The sequence below is a fragment of the Falco rusticolus genome, chromosome 3, assembly GCF_015220075.1.
Source record: "Falco rusticolus isolate bFalRus1 chromosome 3, bFalRus1.pri, whole genome shotgun sequence".
NCBI lineage: Eukaryota > Metazoa > Chordata > Aves > Falconiformes > Falconidae > Falco > Falco rusticolus.
The window spans coordinates 52,109,460-52,127,260 of record NC_051189.1 but is presented as its reverse complement, the minus strand read 5'-3'; the positions used below and the strand labels follow the sequence as shown (position 1 = coordinate 52,127,260).

At 38.2% G+C, this 17,801-nt stretch overlaps 1 protein-coding gene across 1 annotated transcript in view; it reads right to left on the bottom strand.

The window, feature by feature from the left end:
• Nucleotides 1–1,347: 1,347 nt before the first annotated feature.
• The window catches only part of LOC119145405 (opsin-5-like), a 29,088-nt gene continuing 12,634 nt past the window's right edge, over nt 1,348–17,801 (bottom strand). Inside the window, exon 5 of the mRNA XM_037381848.1 lies at nt 1,348–1,957. Within this exon, the coding sequence (XP_037237745.1) occupies nt 1,466–1,957 (492 nt within the window). The 3' untranslated portion in view covers nt 1,348–1,465. The remainder of the gene's footprint in view (nt 1,958–17,801) is intronic.

The following is a 17,801-nucleotide window of genomic DNA, read 5'->3' as shown; positions in this document are numbered from 1 at the left end:
TGAGGATAAAAGGGGGGCATTTTAAAAACAGGACAGAAAACCGTGTCCCAAGTAAATATGCCAAATACGCTCTATAGCAACTGAAAATCCCTTGAAGTGTCTAATTGGAGACTTTCATAGAGTTTAACGTGGCTGTCCCTTTTGCAATCAGGTACTTTTTCTTCAAGTCACCACAGAAACAGTGGCAAAATGTGTTGCTGATGAATCATTGTTGTTATAATGATACAAGTATTCCCCTGAGCTTTTGGTAGTGTCTCCCGGGGAGCAAAGGATGAACTGGCCCTGCAGATGGTGAAATCCTTGCAGGGAGGACTGCCTTATCAACCAAAGTAACCCCAGCTGGAAAACAAAGCTATAATCACTTCTACTAACAAATACATGGTAATTTTAGCTGTAGCCTGGTCAAAATCAGAGCTTGGCACTCCTAGCATGCCCTTGCCCTCATGGCAACACCAGAAGATATGGTGCTTTTTGCTGGCAAGCCAGAGAAAAAAGGAGCCCAAGAACAAGGGAAAGATGAACTGTGCCTATGCTTACCCTGCAACATTGTCCTTTTAAGCCAAATTCAAGAATTTCTGGAGGACTGGGATCTTCGTGTGGGGTAGGTTTCAGTGGTTTGCACCAGCAGAGATTCTTGTCCCTTTACAGTATTTCTTGGTCAGGTCTTCACACTCCTTATTCCAAGGTCCTATACAGGAAACTGGGAATAATACCTTATGTCCTAGGGCAAGTTCTAAAATTACACCAAAAGGTAAACAAAAGTTACATACTATCTTGAATTACCAGAAATATTCTGATTTCATTCCTGAATGAGGTCAGAACCTGCCTGTTCATCTCAAAGCAAGGAACAAAATGACCTATACCTCCCAGTAAATGCAACATATGCAGTCATCCAGCATTGCTTCCTGGAAAACAGACATTTCAGTTAGCATTTACCTTTTCAGTTGCTATAACAATTAAAAGGACAGCCTGAGCTTGTCCTTTTAAAACTCTACATTGAGTTATTTCTTTTGAACAGCCAGAATATAAAATGTACATATTCTAGAAAGGGTAATAACACTTTATGGAAAACCTCTCAATGGTTAGTGTATTCTCTTGAAAACAGAGTGAAAGGATGTTATGAAATGCAGAGAGGATTTGTCTGACATAGTTCATGATGTGAACACAGAACATACTTAAGTTGGCATCGCAAGAGTCATACAGTACTTATAAGCATGTCCATGTTATAGCACATGTCCCATCAAAAAGTATGAGAAAAGGAAAACAGTCTAGAAAATGGAGTAGAAGGACTCGTCAGAAAATGTTACATTCATAAATCCAGTATAACAAAGTACTGTCAGAGGGTTCCAAGCAAGCAGCTCTAGAGGTCTGTAAATGTGCAATGCACAGGTAGTGCTTCCAAGTTTATTTCCAAGGTATCAATTTCAGTGCTTTTTATTCCCCACAGACTTCTTACTGGCCTGTCTCACTTTTGCTTGGAGGTTGCTGCCAAGGACATAGTTTCTTGAGGAGGGCATTCTATAGCGCTTGGCCTCTCCTGGCAGCATTTTGGATAGCTTTGAAAATGTTCAAAAGTATCACTGTGCTTTTCATGGGGGAAATAAGAACATTCTTCCACAACAGGCAGAGAATTACAGCTGGATTCATTTTTGCCTTTAAGTGTTCTCAGACTGGTGTTCACAGCTGATCTGTAGTCCTGCGGTGCCTTGACACAAAAACAACTCCTAATACATAACTGTTGAAGAACCGTGAAGTCTTTGGCAACGGTTTTTCGGAAATTTGGTTTCAGGAGGAGATAGATAACTGGATTGTAGAGTGTGGATGACTTTGCAAAGACAGCTGGCACAGCAAAGGCTAATGGAGGAATCTTATCTATTGATCCAAAAACTGCCCACATGGCAATAATGGCATAAGGGCTCCAGGCAGCAAAAAATCCGATGCACACAGCAACACTCAGCTTGCAGAGAAAAAGAGAAAACAGCGAGTTAAAAAATTGCATGCATGAGAAAAATAGCCATCAAAATAGTATATGCATAAAAATATCACCTGATTGAACTCCCTTGTTAAAAGTCTCCCCAAGTCTTCCATCATACCTCAACTGCTCTCCAAATGCCAATATTTCTAGCAACTTAATTCTTTCTGAACCTTACTTCTACCTGAAACTTTCAGAGTTAAAACGTATCAGTGCCTACATTTCTCTTTCTCTTCATGAAAGTGCCATGAAAACTCTTTTTAGACCAAAAGGGAAGCCAACCTAAAGAAAAAGATACCATTCTGGTGAAACAGCTGTCTGGATTGCAAAGCCATTCCAATTTATTGTCTAATTCATTAGTAATACTGGTTTTCCTGGCTATGGAATGTCTTCCATAATTTTACTGCCAGTGCTCAACTGGAGCCGCACGTACACATCTGAAGCAGAAAACAGAATTAATCCTGAAGGTGCATCAAATTAATGAATTTAAGTGAATTCCTACTGCACAATTGTTTGTCCTAATAAACTCTATGAAGAAAGCTTTGAGAATCTTTTAAAAAAAACAAACACCCCCCTCCAAAAAAAAAATCACACCACCAAACAAAACCAACAAGTTTTTCTGTATGAATTATTACAGAGATATGTAAAATGCAAGAATAAATATTAGATCTGCAATAAACATAACCCTTGAGAAATCTAAACTGTGAGAGCATCAGCACATCTAGGAAGACTAACTTGCTGGGCATCATCCTAAACATTGTTTAGAACTGAAGTGCACATATATTTTATAGACAGAAACAAGAATTTTCATGCTCTTCATGAGTCCATTCTTGCCGAAAATACGTATTTCCAAATAAGGAAGACTGTAGAGAATCTATTCAATTTAGAGTAGCATTGGATCCAAGGAACAGAAGAAAATACATAAGGAAAGTACTTTTGGTTTTAGTTACTAATTGTGCCACCTGCCTGAGCTGCCCTCTGCAAGTGGGAGTACAGAGCTGCTAACTAGATCAGTTAACTGCAAATCCACCACTTTTCTCAGTGAGGCGCTGGCTATAGATTCAAGGTTGCAAAAATCTTGAGGTTTTTTTATTAAGAGAGGCAACATTGTTGTGTTCAGAGTGAGAATGAAAGAGACCCTGGGCACTAACAGTAGAGGAACACACATTAGACTCTTTTAAGGCACAGAGAGCTCCTCCAAATGCTATTATTTTCTCCCAAAGTTTAATAGTCTCACAAATTTTATTTTGCAAGAAGAAATGCGTGGTGACTGCCAAGAAATACATACTATGAGTTTTATGAGGAACGTCTTTGGCATTTAACTGTTTTTTCTATTAGGATAAAATCTGTTTATGAATTTGCGTATGTCTCTAAAAAGCTATCCACTATAATAGTAGTGGCAGAGAAGAAAATTCCCATTTATGGGTGATAACCTTTTAAAGCTCTAACAGGTTAGAGCTCACATGAAGTTCAAAGTTAAAGTCATTTAACAGAGTTGAGAAACAAGGTGTTTTGGCCGAATGAGGCTAGTTAAGAAATTATGAAGAGGCAAATCCACAGGATGGGGTGAATTTAATTTTACTCTTTGTTTCCACAGCATTTTATTTCTTAATATCTGCTGAAGGTCTGGCTCTGTCTATGGATATACTGGTGCCATATGCATTGGTTTTGTAATCCTCAACTGTCCGTGGCCAGTATTCAAGCCTGAAACTAAAAGCAATCTCTGTGGCAAATAATATCCCTTGGACCTTTAGAATCACATTAAGAAGAAATGGACATTAGAATCAGTTGGTGCATTTCCCAGATGGCTTATTTATGGTAGCAATTAATCTTTGGGATTGCCATAAGCTTTACATTGTTCCTATGAAAAGACATTTGGCGCATATTTTCAAAGAGCTTTCAGCTAACTTCCAAAACTCCATCCATCAATACAGTTTCTAGAGCAAGGACAGGATGAATCTTGGGCTATCCAAAAACTTATATGTAAATCTAAGCCAGCCCATGTTCTTTATAATGTCAAAGGAAAGAGAGACATATCTCCTGAAAGTAATTGATACCATTCAAAGATCTATGGCTAAAACAGAAGTGATAGATTGCTCTCAGGTCTTTGTCAGTGACAATTTTGAAGATGTACTTAAGACAACTAGCTTTTAGTGGAGCACAATTAGGCAAAAGGAACCCCCTTGAAGATATTTAAGCATATCAACTGTACATATACATAGATGAATGTAGAAAGAGACTTCATTTTATTTTTTATGATCATGCCGCATATTGAGAAGTCTGAAGTTGGAGGCTTGAAAGGACTTAACACTTTCTGCCTATGTTAAGAAGTTTCAAGCCAAGTGCTTGATGAAGTACCTCCAGCTCCTTAAGATCAACAAAGTGACCAACATGGTTCCAAGAAGATAGGTATGAGTGGGCTAACCAGTGATGGCAACACAAGATGGCAAAGAACATCAAGGTTTTCATGATGAAGAACACAAAAAGAAGCACAAAAAGAAGAATTTTAATGAGGCAGATATGGGGCAACTTTGTGAACATTCAAAAGAAATTGGCCAAAGAGCCAAACCAAAGGACACTGTTGTGTTTTTGTAGGCAAACAAAAGCAGAACTGCATAAGGACAACAAATGGGGGAACATTGTATATGCACACTATGCCTTCAGTGTCCTTTAGTACACATTCTGGGAGACACGGTGTATTTGTATAACCATATCTTAGCTACCTTTGAAATACTACACATACAAGTTGCAGTGGTCACTTTTCCTAAAATGATCAGAAAAAGACGACTGAAGGTACACTGTTCCAGTGAAAACAGAGAGGCAACGAAGCATTACAAGTCAGCCATAACAAGGGATTTCAATTACCTGTATATAAACTGGTCAAAGATAACAACAAAAAAAGTTTTGAAAGCAAAATAATCTTTTCTACAAGCTCTTTCACTGTAAGGGGCAGAGTAGTACTTGTGAGTGACCCTTCCTTTTTTCCTGCTGGTTTGTATTTCAACTTTGCCAATGATTTCCAAAGAGCTTTCTGAATTCAGTGCATGTTACCAGTGACCAAAGGTTATCTAAAAATTTAAGTACCAGGACAGAAGCAAAACAGCATTGTTCTGTAATTGAAGCTTCAATAACCAACTAGAATTCTGTGAATATGTCAGAAAAAACCTTTACTTCTGCCTGAGGCAGGTTATTTCCAATGAGGAGTTAATTTTACTCCAGAAACTGCTGTTCAGAATTACTGATCTGTACATTCATTGTTTTATTTCATTTCATTAACTCACAAAGGCCACACGCCAAGGAGAACAGTTCATAAGTGAATATGACTCTCACAGTATGAAATGGGTCAACTACCCCATTTCATTACATCACTCTGTGATCGATTCAATTATATTCATGCTATACTTGATGGACAGATGTCAGTTCTGGCTTTGGATATCCTCCTGTGAAGGTGACACCACCTGAGGCAGCAGTCACCTGTGCATCACTACACAATGAGACCCAGGGAGGGCAACCAGCATGCTGGGCTACAGCCAAGCCTTTTCATAATTTCACTCTAGACTTGAGCCCAGCATCTCCCATTAAAGCAAAGAAGACACATATTGCCTAATACACAGCTGCTAACATTGCTGTAACAGCAAACTGAGCCTGTGTAGAACACAAGGAGATCCAGCATAAAGTTGTGTGGCTGATTAAGGAACAATGTGACAACGTGACTTAGAAAAATATGTGCAGGATTCATATATAGCAATAAAAATATTTAGTTGTTATGGAAACTATTCCAAAAGTCACCAACTCATCACAGTTTGTAACAAGTACAATCAAAGGTTTACAATCCACAATCTTTTCATGTTAATAGGAAGATGATGTTAATGGACTTTCTGTAATGTCTTTATCATGGAAATAGAGAGAACAGCTTCAGCTCTATGAGCTATATTTTCATAACTGCACATATCCATGGAAATTTCTAAAACTTTTCCTTATCAAAGTGACCATCAAGTGTTCCATTGTTGCTCTGAAGTAGTATGAATAAAAGGCAATGCCTTCTTCCTACAACTTGCAAGCCATATTTTTATTTTAATTAGTTGTATTTCAAAGATCTCACTGACCAGAAGAACCCCTATGGTCCTGTTTATCGTACAGGGACATAAGAAAAATACTATCACGGGATACGTAGCATCCCCTACACATCCAGCATCCATTCTGACTGGGAAGTTTCACATAACTTACATAGTTTGCCAAGTATAAATCTTTTCATAAAATGTAAAAATTCATATAAATGTAGACATATAGCAATGTAATTATTTCCCAAGGTAAGGAAAGAAGTGATGAATCCTTGCTCTGCCTCTTAGTCTAGACAGGACTCTATCATAGCTTGTGAACAATATGATTTGTCATAGAGGAGTTTTCAAAAATCTTTTTAAACTTTGGCCTTGTGTGTAGGCTAATCTTATATACAGAAACCTTCTTAAAAATACCTCCTGGAGAAGCAAATAAACACCATTACAAATTAAAAAAAAATTCTTTGTATATCAAGCACAAGGATATTGCTAACATACCAAATATAATGGTAGGTGACACTGCTCAGAAATTTACAGGCAAAAGTCTCTCTTGGGGAATTACGATTGAGCTGGAACAGGGGGAAACTTTACAGTATATAAGAAGAGCTTCACAGCAAACCCCACAAATTACAGAGGATATTTTTTACATTACAGAAAAACAGAAAAAGAAAATAGGTGCTCTACACTTGCAGTGGTAAGTCATCTTTGCAGTTAGATCTTCGGCTTGTGTATGCCTGTTCACTCATGGAACCCTGGCTGTTGGCACAAGCTGAGGATCAGATTCAACTATTTCAAACTAGATGTTTATTGAAGTACATATTGAGTAATATGGACTGAATTCAGCTTCTTGACACATTTAAGTAAATGGTGTTTTACAGGACTGAACCACTGGTGAGAATATCCTTGAGGCAATGACACTCGGCCAGTTAGTGGCAGCAATGTCTTGCTGTCAGCCTACCAGAAACAAAGTTGTGTTACTTGTTCCCATGAAGTGGAAACTATGCACACGTACAAATCTTTCACAACTTGCCTTTTAGGGTTACCCTAAGTTTCTTTAGTAAGGACGCACAATGCTTGGAGAGGATACTGACTTAAAGTAAGTGAAAACCAGATTTGATCAAATCATACATTTTGAAAACTAATTGAAAAACATGAACCGCTTGATCACTATGATATTTATTCAAAATATTACTACAACACAAATATCTTATTTGAAACCTTGTTGTCTGACTTCTGTTTCTAAATTGTAGATGTTTAACTTGTGGAGCTATTTTGCCACAAGTTTTCAATAGAAAGTTACTGATTTCTTCATGTAAAAGCACATATGTATTTGTGTACACGCATATTAAAATTATGTATACATATCCTGTAATTTTACATGTAAAATCTTCTGGAGTATCTAAACTTATTTAAAAATACAACAACAAATTGCCTTTTTCTCATGCATCTCTAATCATGCATGCAAAGGAATGTGCATTTTTGCATGTGCAGTCCAGATTTCTCCATCTGTCCATCAAGTTTATAAAAATTAGAACTAGAAACACAACATACCACCCATGCTTGATACATTCAACAAATCAAATCCTGAAACTACATGTTTTTCCACACCCTATCAAGGAAAGTATTTGTCACTTCCAATCTGCTTCCAGATAACAAAGTCTCCCGGCCTATGGAGAACTACCAACATATAGGAACAAATTTCCAGACTTGCACTTCTGCTGTACAGGAACCAGCACACAATGCACAAGTCATTGTCCTCATTTTTTGCCCTCATCTTTCTCTTAACACAGTCACCAAAGTAACTTGCATTAAACTACCCATATTGCAAAGCATTACTTATTATAATTAAAAGAAAGTACATGAAGAATGAGAGCACATGCATTACAAAAAGTCTTTTTGTCTATATATTTAATTATGGGTTGCAGCATTATTTCAAAGTTACGTTCTAGGCAGGTTTCTAGTAACTCTTTTCTGCTGAAAGGATTTTAAAAGCCTTGTAGGTATACCTAGTATGAATCAGTCAGCCATGTTCTCATCTTTCTCAGAACAGTCCCCACAGATTGGTCCATTTTGCTCTGGCCAGCATAAACAGATGCAAAGCATGCTTACTGCAAAAGTGGCATCAGCGACTGTCATGCCGAGCCTCATCGACTTTAGTATCCTGAGGAGTTATCTTGGCAGGATGTGCTGCTTGTATTAGATAATATGAAATCTAGAAATGTTGTGAATCATAGAAGTTTCAAAATAATAATTTCAGCCCAAACTGCAGTGAACTACTCCAGATTTAATCAGAAGCCAGAAATCTTCCTGGGTAAATGTATGTCCTTAGTAAAGCAAACAGATTTGACATCACAGACACTAAGCAGAGGAATTAAGATCAACAATCACTAGAACATGTCAAGATCCTGTTAAGCTTGGTATAAAAGCATCAGCATGACAAAAGTCAATCTAATCTTTCATCATCATTTAGCACCAGACTGCACTGAAAGGAGCATTGCAGGCCTGGGAACAGGATGGGGCACTGTCATGGTAGGAGCAGCAAGAGGCCAGTTGGCTCCTGACACTGACAGTTTTCTTGCTAGAAAAACCAAGGTGTTATTGCCCATTTTCCTGCTTAAACTATACAGACATAAAGCTTTCTCCTGCATGGTGTAACTCAGCCAGGGGTAGCTTGCAAATAAATTTAAAAAAAAACCCACAAAACTCTTTAAAAACCCCAGAACCTCTTCCCAGCACAGCAGGCATGTTAGAAAAGGGGATCCATCTAAGAACTAACACACAGCAGCAGGAAATTTATTCAGGACACAAAAACTGGGTTTGATAGTCTCATTGGATATAAGACTAAAGTGCTAAATAAGATCAGGAACTGCTGTCTGGGTCTAGCACAGGCTCATTACATCCACACTGCATGGTGTTTGACCTTGGGTCTCACCAACATTCTCTTGTGGTATCTCGGTGGGCTTAAGACACAATTATTGGGGGTTTGGAGTACATTTTCTCCGTTCAGAGTTTTTATTGCATGGTACAGAGTATTTGTTGTATGCCCCAGGAAGGGGCATTAGGGCCATGTTAGGGTGCAGATGCTCCTAGGATGGTACTGGCAAGCTATACAAGAGGGAACTGTTACAAGACAAATGTGCCACAGCTTTGCCCAGATCATCTTTTAGGAACAGTCCCTGATTTGTGTTGTTCTGTGGCCTATGCCCAGGGATGGGTAAAAAACACACAAGGGAGCATGCTAACAACTAAGCAAGAGGGCAATCAGTGAGACAGTGCTTGTGATCCTTGACCTTCTTTAAAAAAACAGAAACTACTGTCATATCCAGCTACAGATCCTCAGATTTTTCTTCTTTTATTTGCTGTATTTTGCTTCCTAAACATTTGGGTTCCCAGTTTTCTGGGTTTGTACTGCCACAGCATCTAACAATACAAGCTCCTTTGCATTCTGGTGACATTTGTTTCTTCAACAAAATACATTTCATATACTTTCAGATGCAAGTAAACAGGTACATACCTTATACCTGTGATACTAGGCTGCCCTAAGCTTTCAAGACTAGTTTACACCACCAGTATTTGAAACAGCAAATGAAGATTTCAATATAGGTAAAAAAGTATGCATGTTAAAATCTTAGGAGTCATCGTTACTTTCTTATCTCATCATAGTGCAGCATGGAGCTATAACAGCAAGCTTCTGCTAGATGCCAGGTTTAGCTAACAGTATAATAATTTAATAGTGGGCTTGCTTTTTAATTATAAAAAATATAAATGCTGAATTTATCTGTCATGTAGTGTGTAATCTCAGCAAGCTTTAATGGAAACCATGTAGATGCTTTAGATCATTCAGTCCTTAGCACCTACAGCTCAGCATGTTTGTCACTATTTAAGCGTCTGCTTGCAGTTACAGACTCGACAGCTACATGTGTGTCCGTTATCTACAGGTTCCACTAAAACAGTATGAGCTGCAGATCTTCAAATAGCCTGAAGAACTTTTGTTAGGTCTCCAAATCTAATGTGGTAGGTTCAACTTAACAGCCAACCTCTATGTTTACAAATTTCACCTAGAAGAATAATATTGTCCAGAAATATATACAAAAATTGAGAATGATTATGAGAGTTGTGTAACATTTTTTTCACTACACTTTACCCTCACTATAATGAACTCTCTTCAGACTCATATAAATGTTTGGTGTATCAGTATATTCGCTATAGTAAAGATTTGGGAAATTCTTCCATCTAAAGAATAAACCCACCTAAAAATACTCACTTTCAACTGACTATTATATACCCATATGGAAACTACAACGTTATTGCTTAAGATTGGCAGGATTATCAAGAATATCGGTAAGAAGGAGCAATGTACAGAAGGCATGGAAATAAGAGATTATGGTCAAGTTCAAGAAAGATACTTTTGAGTTTTGAGTCAAAGAAAGATAGTTTTGAGTCTTGTTGTAAAACCCTGTGCCCCTATGGCCAAAGCACAGAACAGTTGTAGCCTGTAGGTGCAGAGAAGGTAAACCTGCAAGCTGTCAGGGATAGTTCACCCAACATGCCTGAGGCCACTTCTAAGAATAGGCAGGAAAGCAGAGTTTTGATGTACTCAGCATCTTACATGTCTTGACTTGAAGTATCTCTACATACAACATAGAACCTTGCCAGTGCACAGATGTTTCTGGTACAAAATTGTTAATAAAGGATAATTCCCTGAATTAACAAGAGATGTTTAGAATAGAACGTTAGAAGTAATTTTTCTACTTCTTAAGAAATACATTGCAAAATGTTTTTCAGTAAGAAGTCTTGAGCATTAATGAATTAGAAAAATCAAGTATCCCTATGATTGTGTCATTCAAATCAAGAGGACTGCATCTTGTCCTTCCTATGAATTATGTATTGTCCATCTTTGGTCTCTTCTGTAGAAGCCAAATTTATTCTTGCCTGCAAAACAGAAAAGAATATTTGCAGCAAGTGCTTAACTTTTCTCTATTTATTTATGGCATATACTTACTGCAGCAGAGCCTTAAAGGATTCTCAGTTCCCAGAGGATGCAAAGAAGAAGCAATGTGCTCCCCAAAGATGATCAGATAAGGCTATGACAAAGCCAATATAATGATACTTCTTCTTTCCTTTCACTTTTAAAAGAATTGCTATGGATGAAGATGCTCTGCTGAGAATAGAAAGTTTTTCCTAAAAATTGTTTCTGACAGGGTAAGTGCCACTATTTTCAAAATCTGTAAGACTTAGTCCAAATGCATGCTTATAAGCAGCAAATTAATTCCACCGATTTTTTATGCCTCAAGGGACTATTACAACGTCTACTTTGTTTTCCTGCAAAACAATAAGCCAGTGAGCCAATGCATTTCTAAAATAGAGGAAGAAGTAAAAGAAATTAGAAACTCACAGGCTAAGCTTTGAGAATTCATGCCATGGATTTTACTCCTCCCTTCAACAAAGTACAATGCAGTAAAAAAAGTAAAAACAGTAAAATACTGTTACAGCGACATGGTTCAGAAAACCCCCTGCCTAATTCATATTGGTATCTGCTCCAAAACAAGTCTATGGGCCTCTTTCCAATCATCACTCTGCTCCCCAGACTTTGGAACAGACCTTTGGCAAGATTTTTTTAAGCAATGCGGCATTATTTTCTTGACTTATTATTTTATACATAATTAGATCTCACTGTATCTGCTCAGCTTAGAGCTGCTGAGATGTGCAAGGTGAAGGTAAGTCTTCTTCAGCTGTCTTGCTAAAATATGGCAAAAATATATTTTTAATGCTATCTAGTTGCAACTGCCAAAAATTTCTTGGTAGTTGCCTATGGTTGTTTTTTGTTTTTTTTTTTTTATAAAGTGAGTTCTATGATTAGTGGATAGCTTACAAAAAGTACACATAAATAGATATACCCTCTCCTCTAGTCAGTCACCTATTACTTATAGCTCTAAGTAAAAACAATGATCCAGTGTAGCATAAGCATTTTATTTAAAATGTGTGTATCAGCTATGTATCTTCAGTGCAATCCATTCTCCTTGCATCATGGACTACTTTGGTTGTCATGTAAATAGGATCATTATATGCAACCTGATAAATTAAATACTTAAAAAAACTAAACAAAGCCTCCACTTATCCTGCCCTAGGGTCACCTAAAGCACACGAGTGAGGAAGATCTAGGCTCCCTTGGAGGAGGAATTCCAGTGCTAGATTCAGGGCCAGATTTCCTTGTGGGGTTTTACACACACAGAGCATATCCAGAGCTGGTTTCTGCCCTTCCTTGTATGCTCAGCACAACTTTTTCTACATCTCACAAGCTGCAAAAGCAAGGTTTTGTTCAGAGTCTGTGCGCACAGGTACACATGCACCACACAGGCAAAATCCCAGTGATCCCCAATGACCAGAGCCAACCTGTCCTCAGAGTGCCCAGCACCCACCCCTGTCTGCTGAAGTGCCAAAGGGAATTCCTAGATTTCACTGAGGATCTCACCAATGAGATTTTAGGCTAGAGGCCTTCACAAACAGTTGCTATGGCTTTATTTTCAGAAACCAAGGAGCACCCAGGGCAATTAAGGAAGCTGGAAAGAAAGACTTCTCATTGATCCAGGTCACAGATGACAGGAGAATATAAACGTATCATCATGGGAGTGTTTCCATCGCTTGATATTTTTACCTCTTTTATTTTAGTACTGTGTGCTCAGCCTCCTTTTTGAAAGCCATTTTTCATCAAAATATAGAAAGCAATACTAATAGGTGAGCGTTTTTTTCTTCTGGTCTTCCTAGAACACCAATGAGCTGTGCACCCCAGAGCAAGGTCTAATAAGCAGGGTGCCATAGAGAAACCACTGCTTCTCCAGAGTTTCTCAGAAGTGCAGTCACTGTGGTAATGTCTGAGCAGGACAGGGGATGGTACCTCTCTGAGCCAAATAGCTCAGCTGGCAGGGAGCATGATGGAGGAAATGGCTCTTGTCCCTTGATCCAGCCCTTTATGACCTCAAACCTGTCAGTTTGTCCACCACCCTCTACCAAGATGCTGCTTGTCCCCTAGTGCGGCTCACAAGATGAAGACAGGCTCTTTACAAATCACCTGTTCCCTCTGTTTGCTGAATTTATGTTAGAGTCAGGCAGCACAGACCCCAAAATAGCCCTTTGGGTCCTTGAAGGCTACAAGGCTCACAGATCCAATCTCATGGACCAGCCTCTGGCAAGGCTCATCTAGCTTTCTTCAAAAGCCTGCAAGAGCAGACCCCTCTACTAGAAAACTGCAGGCTATCTGTGCAAACTTTGCTGAGTAGTCAGGTCACCACAAGTACTATACCTGGAGCCTGGAGGCAGAAATGTGCAAGAGGCAGAGGCTAACAGGCTAAGCACCAGGCAAAGCAAGACTGGTTCCTGAATTTGAATCTGGTAGGTGATTATGACTACACTGGTGGCCTTGGTTTGGTAGTTCAACCTTGCTCCAGTTCTCGTCAGTAAGGGAAATATTTGCCATAATTTCCCATCCTGTAGAGTTTCATTGTGCATAGAAATCATGAAACTAGCCAGCTAAACGCTCTGCATACTGGGAGTTTACTGAACTGTAAAGCCAAGGCATATTGCAATTGTATCTTGCAAAACATTCCAAAGCAATGATGGCAAAGTCTGAAAAGCAACAAATGAGAATAACTAATGCTATTATTCCTATAATGGGAGGAAAGGAATTAAAATGATATTCATAAGGCTGTAACAAAAGCCTGATGAACTTGGGATGGCTAGTGGCTGTCTTACCCTTGATCTGTCCTCTTTTTCCTCTGTAAACCTTTTCCAGATTTAAAAAAAATAACAATTGTACTTTGGCCCAAGATGCCTGGCAACTTTGTAGGACCTGTACATCTGGAAAGCCTAGGATTTTTAGATGTGTAGCAGTGATCACTATAAATAAACTAGTCAAATGAGAGCACACAAAAATGAAGGCAACTTTTCTGAAAGGTTAAAAACATAATGGAAGAGGGTTTTTTTTGATGTGGACCATGCTCACACAGGAATCTAAAAGCACTTCTTTCACATTTCACTATTATAAATGCTTATCCTACACAAAAGTAAAAGCCAACCATAAATATGACCATCTGCATTAAAGCAACAGAAGCTCAATCTCACATTCGTTCCAAATGAAATTTCTGTATTCTTCCATAACATGCGTTGAAGTAAGACACGTTCAACATGTTCTTTATCAGTCAACCAGATTCTCCTACACTTGTCAAAAAGCTGATTGCCTTCCCCTCAAATCAATAAATATGATAAAGTCAATAGTGCAGGTTTGGCACTAAGACTGTATCTTCATCCAGATTCTTGCCCTTCACACACATTTAGAAACAGCACACTGACCACTAATCCCCAAACAGCTTTGAAATGCCTGCAGCAAATCACAGTGTTGCTTTGCCTTACAACTAAAGCTTGTATTTAAGGTGGCCAAAATCACAAAGGTCATTGAACAGCTGTAATTCTGTTTTTACTTCAGGAGTAGATTTACCCATTGCAATGAATTACTGAGCTTTAGCATCCTGTATTCCAAACTGAGGGTCTTCTTTGAATAGCAACCTTTATCCAATTTATTATTCCATTATACTTCCCTTTATGCTCATAGATCTTCCCACCTGTAATTAGCCACAGCTTTCAAGATTTCTTGTACCAGGGGATATAGAATACTTCCAATTTCAAAGCAATGCAACACCTTCCACTAATGTTGGTGGTAAAATTTCTGTTAATTTAACAAAAAAAAAATTAGTGAGGATTAAAAAAACTCAAACCCTATGTCCCTGCATTGTAGAAACCCAGTTTAAGACCAATTAACCTCCATAGTGTGTAGATTTGTGTGTGTTGTTTCTCTGGAAATCATTGCATTATAAAAATGAACAAACCCAGTTTCTTCAGTAAACAATATTAGAAGAGAGATGTGAATTGTTCAACCTTCTTTTCAGCCAAATGATACTTCAGTGCTTTAAATCAGGTACTTCAGAGGTATCACAGACTACAGCCACAAAGAAATACAAGCTGAGTAGCAGGAGTTTTGTCCAAGGTCATACACGAAGACTGAATCAGAACAAAAACTGAACACGATCTGCCAGGCCAAAGGCTTATCCCTCATGATTTAAATTGAAGGTACTGCAGACAATTCAGTAATGGTATTTAGATCAGTATCTGATGAGACATGAAGTTACGCTCATCATGGTTCTGCTCCTGCAGCATCTAGGGGGAACTAAATTGTGTTTCTGAAATAGCTTAATCCCAAGGAACTCCTGGAGAAGAGGCAATTTTCTACATCTCTCCTTGCATTCATAATATTTATCAGTCTTATCTATATGCTCAGAGCATGTTTTCTCCAGAAGCTGGAAAACTCATGCACCTGTGAAGAGATCACATGAGAACAATAGTGTCTTCTGTACACATTATAATTGATTTTTATAATACTATATAATATTATATAATATATTGTATAGCATTATATAATAGCACTATATAATAATAATAAAAGCAATATCAGCAGTTAGCCAGCCTTGCAAATTCACAAGCACAAAAGCACTAATAGCATGATACAGCTCCCATTAAATTTTCTAGAAATCTTGCTAGTGTCATTCTAAAAAAGCACAGAAAACACCACTATAGACAGATCTTTTACCATGGGAAGTAGATTAATGATAGTGACTGTTATCAGCACTTTATTGTTCTTTTTTTTAATTACTAATTTTAATTACTAATAAATATGCTAAAGTGGGCCTAAATTGCACGCTATGGCCTGGTTAAGTTAATATGTTTTGGGAAAGAGCCACTTAGAGTGCAGGGCAATACAGATTAAAGCAAACTGCAGGAACTTGGGAAACCTTTATGCTTGAAGAGGAACCTGTGACATTTTCTTGGAGCGTCGAGGCATAGGGAGCCACCACACAAGAGCTTCCATGATCTAGGCTTAGCTGGACTTGTAAGTGTCTAAGCCCCGTTTTAAGCCCCAGATCAGTTTCTGGATTTAGCTTTTCAAGACTGAAGCAGTGTCCAAGCACTTCAGCTGAAGCTGGATCAGACCGTAGAGGCACAGGTCAAACCTGACCAGGACTCCTAAGTCACAGTGACCTGATGTCAGAGGCAGGATGGAAAATGCCAGATGAAGAACAGGCTATAAATTGTCTCTAATTGACAGGCACTACAAAGTGGACTGTATTGCAGCTCAAATCCTGCAGGAAGAGCTACAGTTCAACAAATGATCATTCCAAGTACACCATAAAATTGGCAGATTTGGAGTGGATTGTTTTAGCAGAGTTTCTTAAGGAAAAAAAAAAAAAAAACAACCCCAAAACAAAAGAAAGCAAACCAAAACAAGGTCTCTTCTCTCCTCTCTGCTTTTAGGAGTTTGACTTACATCATCCTCTTAGCAGATGTCTCGAAGGGATTATCATGTATAACTACTTATTGTTTGCATTATTACTATTATCCTAGGGTGAGATTCTCCATAGATGATAAGCACCCTCAGAGTAACTAAGGAGTTTACAATCTAACAGTGAAGATCAGAGCAATTTTGAGGGGAAAAAATCAGGTAATATGAAGAAGAGATACTTGTCGGTACATGATAAGCAGTTTTCCTGGTGTTTCAGCAGCCCAACCAGTATCAATCTGTATGACACACCAGCATGACTTTTTGTGTTAACATCACAAAGGAAGTTTTGAAGGACATATTGTTTTCATTTTGCCAGTTTCTATTAGGAGGAACTCATAAGAATGACAAGTAGCATGGAACATGCCTGCATATTTCTGATTGTTGTGAGGATGCAGTGTAACCAGCATCTTGGTCTTACTGGAGTATAGAATTAGCATAAGCTATGAAGAGTTTTAAAAGTTAATTAGAGTTACAGCAAAGTATCCTGTGGTCAAATGAAAGCCTTAAGAAAATTAATGTCTACATGTCTACTGAATATCCAGGAACAAGGCAGGAATATACCTAAAAACTTCAGTTGGGAAATTTCCCATCTAAGGGTTATTACAAAGAAGGAGTAGGAAAGATATGGACACAACTCTTTAGTTATTAAACTGCTTGGATTGCAGAAGATATTTAGGTTTAAAGACTATGCAGTAGATAGGAGGAGGATGTTTCCAACAGTGGTCAAACCCAAGATACTCAAAGGGAGAGATGAGGCAGATTAAGATGTCTAGTGCAGCTACACTGCACTTGGTCATCTGAAGAGAGATGTCCGAAAGGGACCAAATTTGTTAGCATGAAAAAAAGAAAGCAGATCATCTATACAGAAGCAGATCTGTGAGATATCTAATTGTATTTGCAAATGAGTGTCCATATTCCTGAACAGAGAGAAGGACCAAAGATGATTCCAAGCAGAAAACTGAAGGGTGGTGAGGAAGATACTTAGAAGGACATGCCAAACAAATAACTAGAGGAACACTGACATCAAGAAAAAACAAAGATTTTCTCACTGGAGATAATTAACAGAGTCAAGAGGTAACACATCTTTCAATAGGTACATTATCTGAGGAGTAAAGCACACCTAATGTCAGCTGCGCAAGTTTCTCTTCTTATTTTTTGTTATATTAAAAAGATAGATGCTGGTTTTCTGGAAAGGACAGGCAGCCAGAAACAATTTCCACAACAAATACTGCAACCACAGGTTTAATTTTGCTTATAAACTAGTGAAACACAAACCTTCAGAGGTTTTGGTTCAAAAAGTATTTACAGAAAAACACTTTTCTGTGACTTTTGTCCTTTTTTCATTTATAAACAAGAGAATTTGATCTCTACGACACTATTTTAA